This window comes from Natator depressus, chromosome 5 (genome assembly GCF_965152275.1).
Source record: "Natator depressus isolate rNatDep1 chromosome 5, rNatDep2.hap1, whole genome shotgun sequence".
NCBI lineage: Eukaryota > Metazoa > Chordata > Testudines > Cheloniidae > Natator > Natator depressus.
Window position 1 is genome coordinate 33,991,512 of NC_134238.1, and position 23,733 is coordinate 34,015,244.

The following is a 23,733-nucleotide window of genomic DNA, read 5'->3' on the forward strand; positions in this document are numbered from 1 at the left end:
CCAGTGACTGGAATTTACACCCAAAATATTGTGCCTAAGCAGAGGGAATAAAATTAGTCGTACTCTATTAAATAAAAGTCTGAACAATTTCTTTTTCTCTTACCTGCACAAAGCCGGTGGTTGGTGGGGAAGTGATTCTAAAAATCCAAGTAGAGAGAAAAAGATATAAAGATTTTTAGAGTAAAAAATGTAAAGGAAAATATGTAGTTGATATTCAAAGACACTTGCCATTTGGGACTGTTTCTATCTTGTGTTTCTCTCTCCCCACAAACTCCCCTTAATTCACTCTCTGTTCTTTCTGTCCACTCTTTGTTTTGTTGTCATTTTCTTATTTTCGCCTTATTATAGCATTTTCTCATTCTTCTTTTCTTCTAATCTGCTCCTTCTCTTTACCTTCATTTTGGATGTTAGAGACACCATACTTGTCAACTAAAAACAACAATTTGCTCAAAACCAAAGATTCATCCTTTCTCCATTTCACAGTCAGATAATGTTCATGGTAAGGTGACCAGATGTCCCGATTTTATAGGGACAGTCCCAATTTTGGGGTCTTTTTCTTATATAGGCTCCTATTACCCCCCACCCCAGTCCCGATTTTTCACATTTGCTGTCTGGTAACCCTAGTTCATGGTCCTCCTAGCACAACAGAACCCAGGAGACTAGGAAAGAGGGGGTCTGGCATAGTAAAGGTCTAAGAGATATGCTGGGCTAGAAGACGTGATAAGCATGCACAAAATATGAAGCCTTCCTTCTAGAGGGAAATGTCTTGAATCTTCCCCGGTTTGATTCTGGTGAATAGCAATTATTTTACCTGAATGTTGTTTGATGGCTTCTGTAAAATCAGTTGGATTCAGCATCATTCCTAGTGGCTCAGGATTCACATAGTAAAAATAACCTAAATACCTCTGTCGCTGTTTAAACTTGTTGGCATTTACAGCAAAGACACTAGTGAGCCTGGATACTGAAATGCCCTCTCACCTAAACTGGAAAGATCTTCAGATCAAGAAAACAGCACCCATTCCCATCAGATCTCCCCCTCTAGGGAATGGCCAATAACAGTTTATTGGATAGATAGGGAAGAGTGACCATGATTAGCTAACAAATTTATTTGAGCTATAGCTCACGAAAGCTTATGCTCAAATAAATTTGTTAGTCTCTAAAGTGCCACAAGTACTCCTTTTCTTTTTGCGAATACAGACTAACACAGCTGCTACTCTGAAACCCATGATTAGCTAATGACATGTTGCCATCTAGAATGCAATGATTTCCACTTACTACAGGCTAATGAGGTAGCCAGTGAGAAATGAACAGGCATAATCATTTAATCATTGAATCATCACAGCAGACCATCCTGTAGCAGTGAAGGCCTGATGCATGTAAGATAAGGTGATGAATTTAAGCAAGCAAGCCCCATGTCTGTTCTTTCATGAACATTTCAGTAGATTATACTGTAAGCTAATCGAAGAGCTCCATGGATCTAAATTTTCTAATCTCTTCAGTTATGCAGCACTCTGAGAACAACCCTGTTATATTCTAGAGAATCCAGGAGGATGCAATCCTTGAACAGATTATTCAAAAGTTCAAGAGACTGCTATTTGTAGACGTAATTTTTGTGCAGTTCTTTGTTCTGATACTCATTCTACAGTGTTCCATCTATGGCAGAAGTGCTAAATTACATCACGTCCATGTCACAAAAGGCAGTAACAACAAAAACATTCCACAGTCTTTTTATTGTATTTTAATACATGAATACTTAAGATGGATGCATTCATTAGTGCATTAATTTAATTTAATTTAATCTAATTATTTATTTAAATACGTCTCTAGGTACCCATCCAGTGTTCTGGGTACCGATCCTAGAAATGAAAAAACACAACATACACATAGAAAAAGGACTGCCCATAAATATATCCATCTCAATCTACTTCATCCTCAACAGTCTTAGCAAAGAGAGAAAAAAGATGGGCTTTGCTGTGTGCTCAGAAGCTTAACAAATACTAACTCTGACAGCCCAAGGAGAGAAACAAGTTCCCACATCACCATTAAACGTAATGCCAATGGAAAAATTAGAATAAATCAAGATTTCACATTTTAAGGACCTCTGCAATGTAAGAAGGAGAAAGGATCAGTCTCACAGCACTGTATTTTCTGAGAATCCCCTTCCAATTTATCAAGCAAAGTATGATCAGATTCAAAACAAATATCTCCCCTAATCTAGTTGGTGAGGTTATGATGTTCAAACTTCCCCAACAGAAAAATGGGAAAAAATCCCAGAAATAAGTAGGAGAAAATAAACAAGTTCACAATTTACTGTTCCCTCTGCTTTTCCTGCAACTGAGAGGGGGGAAAAATCACTATTCTGGTCACAGATTTTAAATGCTTGTTAAAATCAGCTGCAATAGCCATGTTCAGACTGGAAGACAAACTCTGAATTAATAATTTCCTGTTCTTAGACCTCAGCTTTTTTGTAGTTATTTCTACGTGCACCACCAAAGAGTTCTTATTTTCCAACCTGCTTTGAAGTAAGACCACAATAGGTGGCCACTAAACCAGAGGTTTTGGGCTATATCACACTTTTTGTAAATGAACAACTTTTGATGTGCTTGTGACATCTGAGAAAATGCAACTGGTGGTGTCTGCTCTCCAGCCCTAAAGTCAGTTCTTACGTGATTTACAAACAGCAGAGATGTGGTTTTAAATTATGGATGAGAATAAAAGATGTGACCATCGTAGATTCATTTCCAGATGCCTCTGCAGCCCCCTTAACATTGTCTGCCTTTCGTCACCCATTCCACCGCAGCTGAATTTTTCTGTCTGAAAACCATGGGCTGACTTTATATCACTCATCTCAACTCCCCAGCTGAGTTACAGGAACCATTCTAATATTTTTCAGACAGAAAGGGCCATGAGTTTCTACTCCTACAGGGCTCTTTTCACACACAAAAAATGTTTCAAGGGTCTTTTTCGGAACAGAGGCAAGCCTTTCCTTCTCTCTTGTCTCTCATTAGCCCATTCCAAGTCCATTGCTTCTGCTTTCAGATGGTGGAAGGAGAACGTCAGGGACATCCATGGAGTTGCAAAGGCTTTAAAATGCTTTGAATGAGAGCTTGCTGATCACTGGGCCAAATCCTGCAGTCTTTATTTAGCTTATGTCAGTATTCAGTCCTTATTCAGGCAAAGTCTTACTAAAAAATCAAGGAGAGTTTGCCCCAGCAAGTATGAAACTATGTAACTATGATAGCTATAATCTTTGCTAACGCAGGGGATCAAACTGGTGACCTCTAAAGCAAAAGACGTAAGTCACCACAGCTTAAGCCAAAAGCCACACAGACTCACAGCCTCTGTTTCCTGGACATAGACAAGTAACTGACTAGTAAGTTACAAAAAGACCATATAATTATGATTATTATGCATTTATTATTTTAGATGTTAAAAACTTTTTGAAATACAGAGGGGTGGGGTTTAATAAAAGCCTCCCTAGGTTTCAGAATCTGAGCTCCAACTTCAAAGTACTGTTTACACAGCTATTTTTATTGTGCTAGCACAAACCCTGCTAACCCAAGTCTGTCAACCCAGGCTGAGAGGCTTGCTTCTGTGGGCTGTGTAGACATACCCTAATGGACTGTACTCCTGAGAATAGGCCAATATAGAACTGTTCATTAGGCCTATGGCTCAAAACAGGCATTAAGTGAGACTTAATTGGTGCATAGTCCTCATGCTGGCTCTCTGTGCATTTGTTATGGGTTTAAGGAAAACAAATGTGATATTATTAATCAGAGTTAGAACGTTTTTCATCTAAAGCATGGGCAGTTTGGGCTCAAGCACGTTCCATGTGATAATGAACTAACTAGAAGAGTGCTTTCTCTTGAACAAAGGTGTTATCTTTATTCCATGTTTCATTTGGAAAGAATGCAGATTTGTTATATTACTGTCATTGCCAAAAACCTTTAACTGCTCATTTTTAAAAGTCAATGGAAAAAAGTTGCCACAACTAACTAGAATAATCCTCCTGAAAGTCCTTGCTTTCGCCACATTAGCAGTATTTCCACACACAAGCCATTCCATCAGCCGCAAGAGAAAAGATCCTGCTATGATCTGGGCTCAGTGCTACGTGCAAGACTCTTCCTTTATGACCTACAAAACAAAACCACAATATTTATAACAGAGATCAGGGAGATGTCATGATTTTAAAATGAGAACTCTTTGCCATTTTGAAAATTGCCCACCTGTGGTAAGGCCTGGTTTACTATAACTACAGCTGCACAACATGTTGCATAGGATGTGCTGTTTGGTTTGAGCAAGCCTAAGATTTACAGCAGTTTTACACTAAGCAAAAGCTGAAAGCAAAATTTTCCTCTTATTGGGGTCACATTTGAACTATCAGGACTTTACAAAAGCTCCGCAAGGCTTTTCTCTCAAAGGAGAATATTATGCCACTTTGTTTTAAACCTGAACTCTTGATTCTCCACTGCAGTCAAAATATGTGTCTAATCTATGACTGGTAATGTGCCTCACTACTGATCTTTCTCCTGTGGCTGCACATGCTTCTCAGACACTTTGCCACTGATCCAGCAGTTATGAGATAGTGTCTCCAACTTCTGAGTTATTTGCACTATAAAGCCCTCTTGAAAAAGCTCCTACACAATAATTTACTGGAGTTGTATGTTGAGTGCACCCATGGTTATAGAAAAAATTAGGGGCAAGATTCTGGCTGGCTGCTGTGGCTACTTTGCCCACTCCACCAGCACAAAGCTGCAAAACTGGCTTACCTGGTTATGTAAGGATTCCCCCAGCATGCAGGCATAGCTGAGAAAATTCAGACAGAGCCATAGCGGAAAGATGGACAAGTATTATACTGGGATTAAGGAGAGTTGGTTCAGTTCCCTGGTCTGCCATAGACTTCCTGTGTGACATTGAGCAACTTGCTTAATCTCTCTGTGCTTCAGTCTCCATCTGTAATATGGGAATAACAACACTTCCCTACTTCACAGGGATGTTGTATGGATAAATACATTAAAAAGATGAGATGCTCAGATGGCAACGAGGGCCATACGAGTCCCTTAGATAGAGTGGCCTAGTACTGCCAGGCTGCTGGAATGGCCCCTTGTGGCCATTTTGACTTAGAGCAAATTAGAGCAGTACTGATGCTGATGTCACTTGGCAGAGACTCTAAGGGTATGTCTACACTGCAGCTGAAAACCCGTGGCTGGCCCGTGTCAGCTGACTCAGGCTCATGGGGCTCGGGCTAAGGGGCTGTTGAATTACACAGGCCGGAGCCCAGGTTCTGGAACCCCACAAGACGGGAGGGTCCCAGAGCTCAGTCCTCCAGCCCAAGCCCCAACGTCCACACTACAATCAAACAACTCCTTAGCTGGGGCCCGTGAGACCAAATCAGCTGACACTGGCCAGCCGCAGGTGTTTAATTGTAGTAGTGCCCTTAGGCTGGAATTTTGCCCAAGGCTTAATATTAAAGTGCGACTGTCACTAATTGATTTCCACTATGGATTAGTTTTCAGGCTTTGCTTTCTTACTGGATCATTAAGCAAGAGTGCAAGATGGGCAGTCCTATGCTGAGTGCATGTGATTGGGAATGAGTCTGCATTGCAAAGAATTCTTAACACAGTCTCCTCTAATAATAAACACAGAAGGAAAAGAGTCCGAGACTTACCAGAAATACGCAAAGAATGGACTCAATGTTTTTAAAAAGATGGTTCTGTTCCAGTGGTGTTGTATTCTGAACCTGCAGGGTACTGAGCAACCTCAACTCCGATTGAATTCAACGGTAGCTGCGGAAGCTCAGCCCATCAAGTGAGGTGCTCAGCACCATCCAGCCTCTAAAAACTGAAACCCAACAATGACTCATCTGTTACTTTCTTTCTTGTGAAACTCGTGTGACTAAGGGTTTCTCAGATAATATATATATATATACATATATATATATATATATATATATACATATATATATATATATAAAATCAATTTTCTCTCTTAACTCCATATGCTTATAACAGGGCAGAGTCCCCTTCAGTAGAAACTTCTTCTGGTTCATAATTATCTGGTCTTCACAGTTAAGAAAATTAGTTTCCATTGTGAAGAGGTAAAACTCAAGAGGAAATGGAGTGACCCCGGGTGACTGTGCTGCTGTAGCAAATGTCACTTGTGTGCTGAGTGTTTCATATGTAAGCATGAGAGCTGAGTTTTTATCAAAAGTTAAAGCAAAAGCAGGTTTAATTTCCATATGCATTCAGGCTTTTTAAACATATGCTATTCAAACACATGAAAAGTCTCAGATTGTACTTACCGACTGAATGTAAAGCAAAAGTTTAAACTGATAGTGCCACAAATATAACAAGTCATTCTTCAGCCTTCTCTGCCAATTGCACAAGAATACAGTGGCCATAACATATGTAGAAGTATGCATCAGTTCCCTCCCCCATTTTACCCTCAATCTGACCACTGATGCCAGTCCCCCATAGGCTGGTGTTGGGACCAAGTTACTGGCACACAAGAGACGCATAGGAATGTATTTGTGCAGCCACTTGGTTGGCTGGACCCCCACAGAGACTCTGTGGAGTATACACCATAAGAGTTCCTCTTAACCCCTCAAAATAAAGAGGGATCTAGGTGTTCCACAGGCTTTATGCGGATGCTGCATGGGGATGAATTTCACCTCAGGATTGAATTTCACCCAGTGCAACCCTAATGGATGAAAATGGATTCAGATTTACTATCAGTACCGTGGTAGAAAGGCATAGAGAGGTAAGAAAGCCAGCCAGTGTGTATCAGTGATTAAAGACTGCACAAAAGTGCACCCAAAATGTGCCAGAAAAAGTATTTTTAAATGAACAGATACTCTTATTATACAAAAAATAGAAAACCATGTTAGCGATAACTTGCCATTGAGTATGCAAATACTTGACACAGAAATGGAACTGCAGTAAATGCTTACACATTTAGGTATACAAATATGTGTGCATTTTTGTACATAAACTTGACATGTGTTTTAATTTAATTTTGGATGCCTGTGCTGAATTGTTTCAGATTATGCTGAAACAAGTGATGATCTGTAACTTAACATATGGGAGTGACAGCTAAAAGAAGCACAAATTGCAAGAAAAGACTCTAATAGGACGTATTCCTGCACCACAGCCTCATGAAACACCATTCACATAGCAGAAAGGAAAACACACTCATTCTAGCTGTCACTATGGTACATGACACACATTCCTTTGCACTATTAGGTCAAAGTCATTCATTAAAACAAACAAAAAGCTAATTAGCAAACAGACCTGTGGAAAGAATTATTTCAAAAGTTATTTTGGAAGCAGCTGCTGGCCTAGTATTCTACAGGTAGCACTCTGAGCTGCTAGACTCAATATCCCCAGTCAGCTTGTGGACTATGTCTTCCAGGCCAGAACAGGATGGGAGCAGTCTTGCATTAGTTCACTCAACCCCACGGAAGGAAGAAGGGATAAGTCTTGGAAAGCTTTGTAGTGTCCACGTCAGCTAATTTTTGAGAGACAGCGATGAAACAAGAGTTCTATCCAGTCCTCCATGCTCAGTGAAATTGGACTGTGGGACCTACAGAAGAGGGAGAAATGGTGGGTACCCTCAGACTGGGTCTTAAATGGCCTCCGGCATAATATATGCTGATGTAAAGGAATCCCATTGCCAAAAAAGTATTTTTATAGAGGTAGTTCATTGTTAAGTTAAATAAGCTAAATCACAGCCTTTCCAATCACATACATAGACATCCATTGTGTGTGCATGTGTGCACATGGACAGATAATTAGATGCACATATATAGTATGTATATATATATATTGTATATAGATATTCATTCATGAGCACACCGAGTTTGTGTATATTCAATATAAAATACTCAAAGTATATTCAATCACACCTGTATGTGTGTGTGACTGAAAAGGCTGCTTTTTAGCGTGTTTTATTTAATTATGTGGGGGTGTGTGTGTATGCACAGATTACATAGAGAGAGAGAGAGAGAGAGTGCAACTAAAGAGATAAAAACTGGTTTACTGAAATACTTACCATAGAGATCAGCTGAATTTGTAAGTGTGGGATACTTCCATATTTTCATCTGATTTTTAGGGAGGCCTTGTCCAGTCATTAATTCATTGGTTTTGGGCAACCAGAACAGGGAGCAAATCTAGTGTAGTTTAAAAAATCATTTAAATTTTTTTAAAGGATCTACATGTACCATTCAACTGTTTTTAGACTGACAATGTTCTCAGTAAATGCTCAAAATGTACAAGTTCCTGAGCAACAACAGAAAAATAGTTATATATTCATGGAAGGATTATTTGTTTTCCCTCTATAGCGACTGTTCCTGAGTGCAGCTACATTATCATCCTTTCTAAAAAGGGCGACATCCTGCCAGATCTAAAAACAAAATCCTCAGCCAGAGCCTCAGCTCATGGAAATCAGTATAGCTCCAGGGAAATCAATGGGGCCATGACAATTTACACCACTTGAGAATCTGGACCACTGTCTCCTCATATTCAACCTACAGAGACTGATTGTTGTTCTCTGACTCCTCATGCCTCTCCCCGCTCTAGTGCTCTCATGCTTCCTGGGAAACTTGCTTCTCTCACATCTTCCTCTCCTCGTTAGGCATTTGGTCAATACCAGGGTTGATGGATAGCACATGGCTCTGCTATGAGACCACTTCCCTGTTACCTCCTCTCCGACCAAATTAAAAGTTGTGAGGAAACAGGGGTGGTGATGACTGGCACATGAATGAACTGATCCTGAGCCCAATGAGATAACACAGCACTGAGTGTAGTAGAAATGCATAGACAGACAGACAGAACCCTGCAGCCACTCTGTACACAGAACTCCCATTGAAGTCAGTGGGAGTTTTGCCTGAAGAATATAGCTGTACGAGGAGAGTGCAGCTCACAGAGCTTAAGTTTGAAGACATTTTATGCGTTCACCTGCGATTTTGTGTCTGTGGTTTCAATGATTTTCCCAGTGCTTATGTCCCAGACACGTAAAAATCCATCCTTCATTCCACCTCCTGTGGCAAGGATTTCTGACTGCCATGGACACCAGTTCATAGCCTAAAGGAAAGTGAATAGATAAGATGCTGGATTAAAAGGTGGTTAGCTGGAAGAGGGGAAATGGGGAATGTAACTGATTTTGCCTGTAAAATGGATTGGAGAAATGAAGCACAGTCACTCAGAACACACCTGGGTCAGAACTGGAGGTGCTTCTGCTCCCCATCCCAATGCACACACACCTAACTCAGCCCAGACTTCTTCCAGGGAAACCACAAATGTAGGCTCCCTCAGCTCCAGCCACTGCTTCAGGCCCCCATTGCCAATGCTTCACTGTGGCCTCACTGCTTCCATGTAAGCCCATAAAATTCAGGTTCCCTTGGCTCCAGCTGTTGCTTATACATTGTGTTTCATATATCCATAGATTTTAAGGCCAGACAGGACTGCAGCAGCACCTCACTCTTTATGACCTGTATGCTTCCAGGCTTCTAGGACTTCTTCAAACTGCTTCTTGCCTACTCCTGAGTTGCAAACTATACCTGGTGGAGTGCCAATAAAACACACCAATTATACCACCAATTTTCAGCTGCTTGCCAGTACCTTTCACTGCTGCTGCTCCATTGCAGTTTCAAACTATTTTCAGGGATACACAGCCCATAAAACCTGGGTTCCCCCAACTCCCATTGCTGCTTTCTGCTATCTCTACTCTTCCACAGATTCAGGTATTTTAAAGATTAAGGAGCCCATAAAAATCTAGGCCCCACACTTTCAATCATCTAGTGCTTCCCTTCATTACTCATCCCATCATAACCATTGTCATCAGATGTTACACCCATGAAGGAAAGCAAGGTTATGAGAGGGAGGAAAACACCTTGTTTTTTAAAAATTCCAGGAGAATAGCTACAATTTTATTCTAATGCTTCTCTTCTAGAAGTGGCAGAACGTTTTTGTATTAATCCTCTGATCCTGAGCTACTGATTTTGTTTCTGTACATTTTATTTTTATTTGGTATCATAGTTAAAATAGCTCCTAAATGGGAGGGGTGGGGGGGAAACATCTGAGAAACCAAAGCACCAGCAAAAACTGCTAATAACTTACTTGTGGTCTAGAATGATTCATTAGGGGAACTGGTGTCTGAAATTAACTTTAGTGCATTCTGGGTAGCAGAACTTAAGCAGGACTATTGGGCAACCCTTAAAGTTTAAAAGTCCATGTACAGCAATGGAAGAAGTACTATTGTAGCCAATGATTTTAGTTTATTGTTCATTTATTGTGTGACCAGGATTAACTAACAAGTTATGTCATATATAATCATCGTATATTAAATAGAGTAAGTTGTAGGATTATAGAAGTATAAAATTGATCAGTAGTTAGAAGGAACAATCATGCATTAGGTATCTATGTAATTAGGGCTGAAACACAAGGCCTACAGGCTGAGGCCTGTAAGATTTTAGCTTAGCCATGCTAGGCCATAGAGATAAGAAACGTTAACCCGATGCCCTAAGATTACGGGAAAAGATGTACCAATGGGTAAGAGTAATTTTTGCTTACAAGATACCCAGTAATCACATTTTTCTAACACATGCCCCAACCGCAGAGTGCGCTACGTGCACTAATGAGGTATAGTCAAAATTACATTATAAAAAGAGGGTGCCCAGAGTGGGAAAATTGAGCTCCCTGTGGGAAACTCCAGCAGGAACCATCCCTCTGCTGATGAGCAATTCATGAGAAACCCCTTGACCCTAAACACGATTGTTAAGGATGCGAGTATAACTACATTTGTGACTTGTGCATAGGTCTGCATAAAGTTTCTATATGCTTGGGTAATCATAACTTTAATTGTAACTTTAATAAAACTTGTAAAAGAGACTAGCCCTTGTACTTTTGAATGTCTGTGTGGTCACTACCTTTAGTCTTTATGTGTTCCTAGACACTCTAAATCTAAAGCAAGTAGCAGAGGTGACTTTCACTCTGTTAAGCTTGAAACCCACGGTGGTATAATACCACATTACAAAATTCACTTTAAATAAAATAAAAGGCTACACTATTTTATCTTGACAGCCTTTTATTCAGGTCATAGTTTTACTGCATCAGCAATAATACTGCACGGAAATATGTTTAGAAAAATATCTATTCTCTCTGTTAAATGTACTATATGTGAAATAAAATAATAGAGCATTTTTCCTTTGTACCTTTACTGCTGAGGCATGGGGTATGGCTTTCAATGGCTTGCAATGCACTGTTGCACCGGGGTCATTAGGCCAGATATTCAATAGACCATCACTGGACCCACTTGCCAGCAGCTTGTTGTTTGTGGACCATTTCAGGCTGCAAATGCTCTGCTTGTTATGGCAAAGGGTCCCTACATGGTGCTGAGCAATCCGAACATCATGATGATGAATTAATCCTAGTCTTGAACCACTGTAGATGACAGGAGACAGCATCATTTAGCAAGATAGAGCTCAGATATGTTTGCAAATTCACAAGTCTTCTGTGGCTTCAGAAGCAGAACACAACAATGGGGGAGGGGGATCATGTATGTCAAATACAGTAACAAGGTGACAAATCAAAGGCAAAACAAGCCAATGTCAAAAGCGAACTCAAGTTGTAGTGCTGCCATACAATGGATCAGGGAAAAGTGGATGCCCAGCCCAGGTCAAGGAGATTAATTGTTCTCCATTACACATTGCACTTACCTGAAGAGATAGTCTAGTGTATGTTACCAATTTCCACCTATAAACAATTCAGTTCAATCACTTCCATTATCCCTAAGAAAAGCACTCAGCCATTTTTTCTGTATTGTGAAATACTTCATAGAATATCAGGGTTGGAAGGGACCTCAGGAGGTCATCTAGCCCAACCCCCTGCTTAAAGCAGGACCAATCCCCAATTTTTGCCCCAGGTCCATAAATGGCCCCCTCTAGGACTGAACTCACAACCCTGGGTTTAGCAGGCCAATCCTCAAACCATATGTTGCAAGGTCAATTGTGACTTTGCCACGACTCCCAGCTAAGGGGCAGTACATAGTTGCATAGCCTGGGGAACACATCAGGAACCAGACCTTGACTCACAGAGTCACCATCAGGTCGCAGGTTCCCCAGCTCCTGCAGGGTGAGAGGTAATCTGTACCAACCACAAACCTGGATCCGTTTACTTTCCCTGCCATGCTGGCTCAGCTGCACTGACTGGCATTTTGGGGAATGGATCCAAGGCTGCACCCTCTCCTGAACCCTGATATATCCTCCTATAGGAAGGCAAGTAATGGCCCCAGGGGACTAAGGGGGCTCCCTTACTACCCTGGGAGCATAGCCAGGGTCACAGTCTGGTTCTTGGTGGCATCGTTATTATACAGCACAAAAACATCAGGGAAATTAATAATATTTTAAAATGCCTTGCTGCTGATACCATTCTCTACCCAGCAAAGGACTCCAGCAAATCAGTGGCAAAATGAGAGATCCTTCCACAGGTCATTCATAAATTCATTCTGACCAGACTGGGAAAACTACCATCTAGATTAATAATAACTTTCCTTACTTGGTAAAGCCAGGCACCTGACATTACTACAAGAAGATCTGGTCTATATAATAATTACAGCAAACTATCCCATGGAGTAAATTGTCATAGCCCCTTCGTGCTGAGCTTCTCTTTCAAGACAGGCTTTTATTCTTAGGTTGTTCATATGCAAGTCAAGTATCACTTTGACTTGTAGCCTCTTGTTAACATAAATGCAAAAAGGAATGAGTGATTTGTAAGGTAAAGAGAGTGTTTCATTAGCCTGTGTTATATTGACATGCTAAATTCTTGAAATTAATGAAGCCCCCAAATGCCTAAATAGATTCCAACAAGATAAGCTAAAGTGGTGACTTAAGTACACGGCTACAAAATGGCAGATTTCTGTTTATTGTGGGTTTGGGGTGATACCTTCTTCTGGATACTTTAAGGGGAATTAGAAGACCACTAATTCATTAATATTCTATGGAATGATACTGGCTCCACAGGGCAAATTTGGGTAGCATATGTCAAGTCTCATCACATGGTATGCAGGGTATGTCATCATGCACAAAGATTTCCTTATATGTGAGGAACTGCAGTGGCATGGAGAATTTGCTAAGAAATGATAAGTAGAGCATTCCTAGATGAATTTTAACCCACAGAAACAGATCAATTTGTTAGTGTTTGTTCATATGCGCATTGTTGAATCTTACTGTCATTTTCTGTTCAGATAGATTTGTAACCTATTGGTTTCTGTTTCATCTGTCTCATATGGCAAAGTTCAAATGCAAACTGAAACTAGTGAATATTGTGTAGGTAGGCTATCCAGCAGATGTACTACAATCAACTGTCACACGAAGTGAAACCACAAAACTCTCCAGAAATGTGTCACTGTCCAGAGATAGTAAAAAGTTTTATTTTGAGTTTTACTGTAAGGTTCAAGGCTGTAAACCAAGTATGAATGAAACACAGCTTTTGTTTCTGTTTTTAACCCAAATTATCAGAATTTCACATGACTTTGAAATGGAAGCTTTACAAAGCACAGAATATAACACCAAATATACTTACCATTTTTGGCAGGTCTCTCATCAGCCCTACAAGTCTTTGACAAAATGAATTGGGAACATAAAGTGAAGTGGATTGTAAATCCACAGTGGCTGAGGAAAATATGTTTGATTTACCTCAACCCCTGTACTGAAATAGTGCTTAGATACAAAGTGTTAGGCAATTGGGATTAAATTTACCCCTGTGCGGAGGACCAGCAAATCGTCTAACAATCATTTATTTGTCACTTGAGTCCTCAAAATGGGACCTAGGTGGTGGATAGACATTGTGCTGGCCTTCTGCATAAGGGTGAATTTCACCTCATGAGACCCTGATAGGTAGGCAGATAGGTAAACAGCATAGGAAAAAGCTGTGGGACAAAGCATCCTATGAATATATTGAACTGCTCACCTGCTGAGTATATAATGATTCCAGCTCATGGCTCCCACCACAGACAGGTGGCCAAACATGTTTCTCAACCTCTTTTTGGTTTCAATGTCCCATAACTGACAAAACAAAACACAAAATACAATTCTAAAATCAAGTAAAAAAAGATTTTTTTTACTGCCACGCCTCTTCCACCATTCAGTTTTAATTTGACATGATGCTGATGGTCAAGAGCTCAATCCTGAAAACCATTATTCACACAAAGACTTCAGTTTTGGGCTCTCTGGCCAACACTTCCACACTTGGGTTCCTAAATCACTACTCCCAAAGTAGTGCAGCTACTCACCACCTCTGAAAATACAGCCATTAATTTAGGTGTCGATATCTAGAAATCCACACTTGAAAATGTTGTCTTATGTGCTCTTTCAATTACTGATTTTCAAGCCCGTAGGGCTGGCTCTCCTGGCTTATCCCCTTCATCTGACAGTCTCAGCCAGGTGTCCCTCAAGGTCTCTGGATAACTGGAGTGTACTGTACGAGGAGTTCTATACATATAGGGACAGCAGAATATTGAGGGCAAGATCTGCTCTGTGGACCCAATAGGAGAATTTTGCCTGGGATTCTAATTGCAAATGTCATCAAAGCAGACATCACAGGGCAATCTATTAGAAAGTCATGGTAAAAAAAGTATGCACCCTGGAGAAAATAATTGTGTGGAGAGGTTCCAACTCATGGCTGCAAAATCTCTAGAGGCCCTTGGGTGACTGAATCATTTACCCAGCTACAAGTTCTTACGTGGCTCTCGGAGCTCCATTATCTTTAGGTAATGGTGGGTAATACCAAGGCATTTAGTGAGGTGCAGCACTGCTTAAGGAGATGCTATAAATCTCTCTCCAACAGAGATTTTCTGAATTTTATATAGTTCACTACTCATAACTTTTTATTAATAAAAAGAATCTATGTGATGTGAATTGTCTTGTGGCCACTTTATCTAAACAGAAAAAAGGATCTAAAAGTAAGGTATCCAGTACTTGCACTTCTCCATCACTGGTGCCAACTGCAAGGCAAGTTCCCTCTTTTATCCAGGCTACAGAAGAAATATATTTTAAACTGGAATTTAAATTAACTCTTTCAGTGCTTCGGTGGGTTTCCCCATTCCAAATGTGGGCAGCAGATCCTAGAGCAATGGCAATGAGATTTTCCTGGTTCCAGTCCAGGATGTTTAGATCTAGAAGAAAATTAGTTAAAATTACTAATAAGCCTGTAAGGGGATAGTTTTTAATTATGCAGCTTTGTCAGGTTATTATTCAATTGGGACACTAAAGAGAAAGAACCAAATGAATCAAGTTACTCTAATAGTGCCAGGATCCTTCCCATGTCCACCTTTGTGAATGAGTACAAGATGTTATTTTCCTAGATTCATAGTTAGTACACCAAACATGATTCCACTTAAGCCTTTGTTTGCAGGCTATTATTAAATATATATATTACAGTAGTATCCAAAGGCCCCGCTGTGCTGGGCACTGTACAATCACAGAAAGAAAAAATCCCTACCTGAAAGGATTATAATCCTTCCCTTATTTTGTAGGCATCAGGGCTAATCCTGAAGTTTACCCTGCACACACTATAAAAACAAGAATCAGACAAAGAGCTGCATCCTCAGCTCCAGAGTTCGGGTCAGGAGTGGCACGCAAAGATGGCTCCAGGCAATATTTCCACGTCTTGTGATACCGTGATGGTCAGGAGCTGCTTTAACTTTCATTGACTTGTACACTGGTAAGTCAGATCTCTACATACCTTGGCCAGACCCTCAAAACATTACCTATACCAGGAAGGACTAATGTAGCATTGGCTACACTCTAGGTCTGATGTTATACTCTACAGCAGGTTACACCAGCCAAGGATTCCCTCCACTTACTGGGGAATTCTCATCTGCCTGTTTAGCACAACTCTAAGGTCATTTTGCATTGCTCCAGCAGCATGGAGTGACCTTACTGTAGGGCGGGATCTTGCTTAATATTTTCATAACAAAGCTGTTACCCTTTAGAATTATTAAATCTGTCATTCCTTTACTTTGCCTATAAATCAAATTGCTGCCATCAAAAATGAATATAAACCAACACTAATAAGGAATCATTTGCAGGAACAGAGCTGTGCTGATGCTGTCACTCTCAGAGAGCAGACAGCTTGAGTGAAATAAGTGTAAATAACCAGGGTAGAATCCCAAACTCAATTTATGCATCAGCAAAATTGTGCACATTCACAGATACAAGTGAACTTGTCTCATACACATATGCAAATGTTTTCATGTTAATCCACAAAAAAATGCAGCGACAAGATAGTTTTGCAAGTGGAAGCTCTAACACTTGCATGTTCATGATTGTTAGAATTTTTAAAGTGATTGCCCAGGTATTTGCAGTTTGAGAGTGCAAGCAAATTTACATTCCTGTGTAATTTTGCATGTGCACTACTGAAGATCAGCTAAAGGCCTGGGAGAAAATTTGCCCCAAAATGTATATATCATATAAACAGCAAACTACCTCCGTTAAATCTCAGAATACAACCAGATTTCAAGTTTTGCCCAATAGAGGGACTGGCCCATAGGTAAATTGCTATGAGCCCAAGAATAACACCTATTCTGCACTTGACTTTATTAAGTGGGGATGATAATACTTATCCCCTTTGTAAATACTTTGAGATTTACAGATGAAAAGCAGTATATAAGAACTAGGTATTATTATAATTACTACAACTACAGAGGTATTACCCACGGAGACTATAATTCCCAGCATGCAGTCTGCTCCATTTTCATCCAAGCAGCCTGAAATTACATATTAGGACCTATAGTTTTCACAGGCTGCACTCCTGTAAGAAAAATGAGATTAGCCATAGGCCTCACTGTAGAACTCCATGGACCACATCTGGTGTAAGGGCCACACTTCAGCTACCCATCTTAAGACATAAGATACAAAAGTTCCCACTCTGCTACAAAATTCAACCGCCCAAGTAATGAAAGAGAATAAAAAACTTACAGTAATCATTGCGTAAGCCAGTAATATGAAGCCTGACCTCTGGGACAAATGGTATGAAAGATTCGATATTAGTGGAAATTCTGTGAGCAGTAAATTCATTATTCACTCCATTCTGGCAGCCTGCGTTTAAAGATTCAAAGTATGTGATTCACTCATTAAAAATGCCACTAGTTTTCCTCAGACAATAGTTGTTTTATTCATGGTTCCTATGAGGCCAGAGACAACCCAGGCATAAATTACAGCACCCTGAGGGTGCTCTAATTTACAGTGGGGGCTGGCCAGACACCCAGCCAGGCCCAAAATATTCGATGTAAATATTAAGTGTAGATTAAAGCCTCCATCCTGTTCATCCCCTCATGAAGTGTACCTGAGCCAGAATAAAGCATCCCGTTATATTCCATTTCAATTATATCAAAGGCCAGTGTGAAACAAATTTAGTAGGGCTGTCAAGCAATTAAAAAAATTAACCGCGATTAATCACACAATTAAACAATAACACAATACCATTTATTTAAATATTTTGGATGTTTTCTACATTTTCAAATATATTGATTTTAATTACAAAACAGAATACAAAGTGTGCAGTGCTCAATTTATATTTATTTTTTATTACAAGTATTTGCACTGTAAAAAAACAAAAGAAATAGTATTTTTCAATTCACCTAATACAAGTACTGTAGTGCAATCTCTACCATGAAAGTTGAACTTACAAATGTAGAATTGAGAACAAAAAAATAACTGCATTCAAAAATAAAAAAACAACGTAAAACTTTAGAGCCCACAAGTCCACTCAGTCCTACATCTTGTTCAGCCAATAGCTCAGACAAACAAGTTTGTTTACATTTGCAGGAGATAATGCTGCCCACTTCTTATGTACAATGTCACCTGAAAGTGAGAACAGGCATTCACATGGCACTGATGTAGCCAGCATTGCAAGATATTTATGTACCAGATGCGCTAAAGATTCATAAGTCCATTCATGCTTCAACCACCATTCCAGGGGACATGCGTCCATGCCAATGACGGCTTCTGCTTGATAACAATCCAAAGCAGTGCGGACCAACGCATGTTCATTTTAATTCTCTGAGTCAGATGCCACCAGCAGAAGTTTGATTTTCTTTTTTGGTGGTTCCCGTTCTGTAGTTTCCACATCTGAGTATTGCTCTTTTAAGACTTCTGAAAGCATGCTCCGCACCCCATCCCACTCAGATTTTGGAAGGCACTTCAGATTCTTAAACCTTGGATCAAGTGCTGTAGCTATCTTTAGAAATCTCACATTGATACCTTCTTTGTGTTTTGTCAAATCTGCAGTGAAAGTGTTCTTAAAATGAACAACATGTGCTGGGTCATCATCGGAGACTGCTATAACATGAAATATATGGCAGAATGTGGGTAAAACAGAACAGGGGGACATACAATTCTCCCCCAAGGAGTTCAGTCAAAAATTGAATTAACGTATTATTTTTTTAAACAAGCGTCATCAGCATAGAAGCATGTCCTCTGGAATGGTGGCCAAAGCATAAAGGGGCATACGAATATCTAACATATCTGGCACATAGATACATTGCAATGCCAGCTACAGAAGTGCCATGCAAATGCCTGTTCTCAATTTCTGGTGACATTGTTAATAAGAAGAGGGCAGCATTATCGCCTGTAAATGTAAACAAACTTGTTTGTCTCAGCCATTGGCTGAATGAGAAGCAGGACTGAGTGGACTTGTAGGCTCTGAAGTTTTACATTGTTTTGTTTTTGAGTGCAGATATGTAACAAAAAATCTACATTTGTCAATTGCTCTTTCACGACAAAGAGATTGCACTACAGTACTTGTATGAGGTGAACTGAAAACTACTATTTCTTTTATCATTTTTACAGTGCAAATATTTGTAATAAAAAACAATATATACCTCAATTTCAATTACAACACAGAATATTATATATATGAAAATGTAGAAAAATATCCAAAATATTAAATAAATTTCAATTGGTATTCTATTGTTTAACAGTGCAATTAAAATTGCGATTAATCGCGATTAATTTTTTAAATTGTGAATAATTTTTTTTAGTTAATCGCATGAGTTAACTGCAATTAATCGACAGCCCTAAAATTTAGCCTTGCCTTTTTCTCCTGCTTTAGTTCTCTGTTAAAAGGCCTTTAACTTTCAAAGGCTTCTTAGATGCTCAGTCACCTAAAAATCCCCAAATGAAGTGGTTAATTCATTCTCTAAATATATGCTGCTATTTGGTTTTAAGTTCCCATCAAAAGAGTCCCCCCAATACAAAACCACAGGAAAAGACTTTTCACATCAGGCCTGCCTTTGATGTCTTTGATCACTCCATTTTAGGTATGTGATGAGGAAGAAGTGAGAAACAGAAAAAAACAGCAGAAAAACACAAGTATGAGCAAGCAGAACCGTCAGGCTTGTGGTCTCTGTCTGCGTTTTGATGCAAAGACCCCACGTCCTGTAGAAAAGAGCTATGTAATTAGCAACAAGATTTTATTTTCTTGTTACACTTCAGAAATTATCTTGCAGCAGCATGATGGGCATTCGCATCTGTGCACCTTCCTTGTGCCATTTTGAAACCCCCCTTTACAAGCAATATTTTTGTCAAATTCTTTAGATAAAGATATTCAGAATGAATAAGGAATGCTCCAGGCATTGATGCTCCAAGGAAATTGATTTACAAGGATAATTAATGTTCAGCTTTCAAATCAGCAAATGTTGAAGTTTGTCAAGAACAAATCTGTATTATCACATGGCTCTGCAATCTATCACAAAGCTATAACCTCAGTGCATATATACATACACACACCCCCAAACACCATCTGTGAAAGTCATATCTGTCATAAATTGCAGAGCCATATGATAAATGTATTTAACACTCACCTTGGATTACCTAGATTCATAGATGTGAAGGTCAAAAGGGGCCATTAGGATAATCTAATCTGACCTCCTGCATAGTGCAGGCCACAGAACTCATCCAGTGATTGCTGCATCAAGCCCATAACTTTTGGTTGAGCTAGAGCAGATTTTCTAGAAAGTCATCCAGCCTTGTTTTAAAAGTAATGGAGAATCCACACATCCCTAGGTAAATTGTTCCAATGGCTAAATACCTTCACTGCTAAAAATTCTTTTCACCCTACCTTTTTGTACTTCTCTCAACTTGGACAGGGAAAACAGGGTAAATGGTTCATTTTTTCTTTTTAGCAGGTTTCACTTTCTAGCTCTCATGCATTAATTCAGTGTTTTGTGTAAATTCTTCAGCGCAGGGGCCATGTCTCTACTTGTTCTGTGCAGAATTTAGCATATTTGGAGGGTTTTGCAACCCAAACATTTCCTTGTTTTTTTCAGTCGCTTCAGGGCAAGATTTAAATCCAAACTGCCAGTTTTCCTTCCATGTGTATAGAGAGATTTCATGAAATCTTTTAATACATTTCATGAAAAATTCCACAAAGCTGATTGTCAGGCTCAAATCACTTGACTCTAAGCCATTCTCACTGTATTTGTGTTTCTGAAAATCCTTTAATTTTTCCACTGGAATCTGTAAGTGAAGTGTGATTGTGGGAAATGCAGGGTTTGGAGCCATACTCGAGGATTCATCTTAAAGACTTTTCTTTGTTTTCTTAAACTTACATATGAAGTTAAGACAGCCAGTGCTCCTGCAAGGAGCTCTGTGCAGAACGCCAGTGGGGCCCATCTGGGCAGAGCTCATTGCAGGGTTAGGTTGTAAATTTCCACAGTTTAGATGCAGCGTATGTGAGTTTCGAGAATTAAGAGCCCTAGACTTTTAACAGATAATTTCCTAATCAATGTGTCTGTGATGAGCGCCTGAGGCTCCTTCGGACGAATCTGCTTTTTCATAAACAACTCTGTTCATGATGCCCTGCTCTATCTCATGTTCCTCTCCCCAGGATTTATCCTAGCATTCCAACATCACGGAGCAGGTTCAAACATATGCCATTAAAATAAAAAATCAAACTGCCAGACAAACATTTTCTCCTCTCTCAAATATGGGATTTGCTCCCAGAAAGTGACACTTGTCTTAGACTGAAGGTGAGCAAGAGTCATCCCTGGGCCAGTGACAACTTGTTCAATGCATAAACATGTTGGGACTTTGAAGTCTGATATCCTGTAGTCCTGCAAAAGTCACTGGATAAGGGAAATTCCCTCGTGCCTAGGGGGACACACAGCACTCACTGCTAACCCTAGACGGGCCCAAAATAACTGACGATAAAGGTGTGACATATGGGTACAGAAAAGTTATTTTAGGTTATTTTTAGGGACCTGTCTGACTCTCTCTCAGCCCACTACAGTTGAACTAGTGACAATTAAGACATCTGGTTTTACAGAGGGAGGAATATAATAAGACAGTCACAATAAAAATTGAAAAGCTCTTTAAAGCATTCCTAAAACAGTTCTTCTGTAGCATATACAGACTATGGTATGGCACAGTCGATTATAAAGGATGGGATGATCAGCATAATGCACTTGTGGTTTCTCTTCTCATGATTAATGTACCCACCCGAAGTGCATGCTGATAAAACCACAGCATTCTAATATATTCCATGTGTGAGTTTTTTACGTCATTGAGCTGCCTGAACCTCATTGCACCCCTTTGTGTTATTTTACAGATGTATTAACAGATTAACATTGACTTGCAGTGAGACTTAGGCTCCTAAATCATTTTTAAAATGGGATTTAAGCCATCTCAATCACTTAGGCCCAGTAGGAGTTATGTGCCTAATCTAGGGGGATTAGCATCTGGGTTTTAGGCTTTGCAAAACTGAGCAGAGCAATTCCTAAATACCTTTAAAAATCTGAGCCAAAGTGCCCATGCCACTTCTGGAAATGGGATTTAGACACCTTTGAAAATTATACCTTAAGGGACTTACTCAAGATGACATAGCAAGTGTGTAACAGGAATAAAACCTGGCATTCCTGACACTTAGTCCCCTGTTCTATCCACTAGGTAACACTGTTATTAACCACCCAGGGCCTGATTTGTTCTCACACCATTGACTTCATTGGAGTTACTCCTTATTTACACTGGAGTAACTGAGACCAGAACCAGATTCTCAGGGGCAGATTCTCAGAGGCACACATGGTTGCTAAGTGCCTACCTCACGTTGACTTTCCATGGGAACTGGGCACCTAGCTACCATTTATGCTTTTAAAAATCTCTCCCCGGTCACCATTGGGCTTAATGCCTAAAGATTTTGGCTACAGACAAACAACATAAGAAAACTCAGGGTAGCACCTGAGAAGGATGAGCCTCTGACTCTCTAACCTCCCTCTACAATTTGATCCAGCAAGCTAAATATTCACATGCGGCTGCCTAAATTGTGGATTCAAAACTATACACACATCTGTTAGGAGCTCACATGCCTACATTTTTGCAGGCACATCCGGTTATTACAGACATAAGTAGCCATTTCTGTGGGCAATTACTAAAGTTCCATAATGACATGTAAAACTGTAGAGGACCAAGGCTTCTTGTTCTTTTCCTGCAGTCACAACATATGTGATCAGGTTTGAAAATTTCTCTCAGACAGTCAGAATACCAAGGAGGATTACCCAAATCTGGGGCCAAGCAACTGCCCACTGCTGTCTACCTAAATAATACCCTCCATCCCACATATTTAAGCCTCCATATTGAGGGTCCCTGAAAAAAAAATCAGATATTTGAGCCTCTCACTAATTAAAATTAGTGAAGCAGAAACCACAGAGAGGAGGAAATCTTTCTATCCAGCTAGTCTAAAAGAACTCTTGAGAGATATTTCTGTTGCTTTGACTCATAATTAAGGCCAGTAGCTATGGAGCATTCAGCTGATCGGCATGGCTATTAGTATCTGTGCAGTCTGGTACTAAGGGCCAAATCTAAAGCCCATTGAAGTCAATGGAAAGACTCCCGTTGATTACAAGGGTTTGGATCAGGACCTAACTGCTGAGAATTTGAGATGCATAGAAATAACTAGACCATCAAAACAAATTAACATTTTTCATAAACAGTAGATAAACAAGACTCATATGATAATCAAAGAATCCTCTTGGTGCCCAAGTAACATCTTATATTGTCCTTATTGCCAAGATATACTACTAGCATTCACTGTCCCAGTAGCATACCTTTCCAAATACACTCAGTGTTTCCACAGATCTTTATACTGTCATTTTCTGGGATGCCAAATCCACCCTCTTGGAGCATTAACAGCTGAGTAAGACATTTCTACAAATATATTCAAATGAAAACATTATTGAGGAAGAATTTTGAAGTATTATGCATGACATCATTATGTGCGCATCCATAGCCCCTTCCATCTAAGGCAGAGGTTCTCAGTCTTTTTCTTTCTGAGCAGCCCCCCCCCCCCCGCCCCCCCAACATGCTATAAAAACTCCACAGCCCACCTGTGCCACAATAACTGATTTTCTGCATATAAAAGCCAGTGCCGGCATTAGGGGGTAGCAAGCAGGGCAATTGCCTGGGGCCCAATGCTACAGGGGTCCCCCATGAAGCTACATTGCTCAGGCTTCAGCTTCAGCCCCGGATGGCGGGTCTCAGGAATCTGGGTTTCAGCCCCACATGGTGGGGTTTGGCTTTCTGCCCTGGACCCCAGCGAGTCTAATGCTGGCCCTACTTGGAGGCCTCCCTGAAACCTGCTTGAGGCCCTGGACCCGTGGCTGAGAACCACTGATCTAAGGGACTCAACACACTTTACAAACACTCACGAATTAACCCTTACAATATCCCTGTATTATCATCCCCAT

The 23,733-nt window shown here is 40.1% G+C and overlaps 1 protein-coding gene across 1 annotated transcript in view; it reads right to left on the minus strand.

Annotated features, from left to right (window-relative positions):
- Positions 1-1,833: 1,833 nt before the first annotated feature.
- Positions 1,834-23,733, minus strand: part of CDC20B (cell division cycle 20B) — a 47,975-nt gene continuing 26,075 nt past the window's right edge. The window contains exons 5-12 of the mRNA XM_074952551.1: positions 23,095-23,194; positions 16,973-17,092; positions 14,972-15,168; positions 13,965-14,059; positions 11,210-11,438; positions 8,955-9,080; positions 8,050-8,167; positions 1,834-4,134 (exon numbers count right to left, since the gene is read on the minus strand). Coding sequence (XP_074808652.1) covers positions 4,034-4,134; positions 8,050-8,167; positions 8,955-9,080; positions 11,210-11,438; positions 13,965-14,059; positions 14,972-15,168; positions 16,973-17,092; positions 23,095-23,194 — 1,086 coding nt within the window. The 3' untranslated portion in view covers positions 1,834-4,033. The remainder of the gene's footprint in view (positions 4,135-8,049; positions 8,168-8,954; positions 9,081-11,209; positions 11,439-13,964; positions 14,060-14,971; positions 15,169-16,972; positions 17,093-23,094; positions 23,195-23,733) is intronic.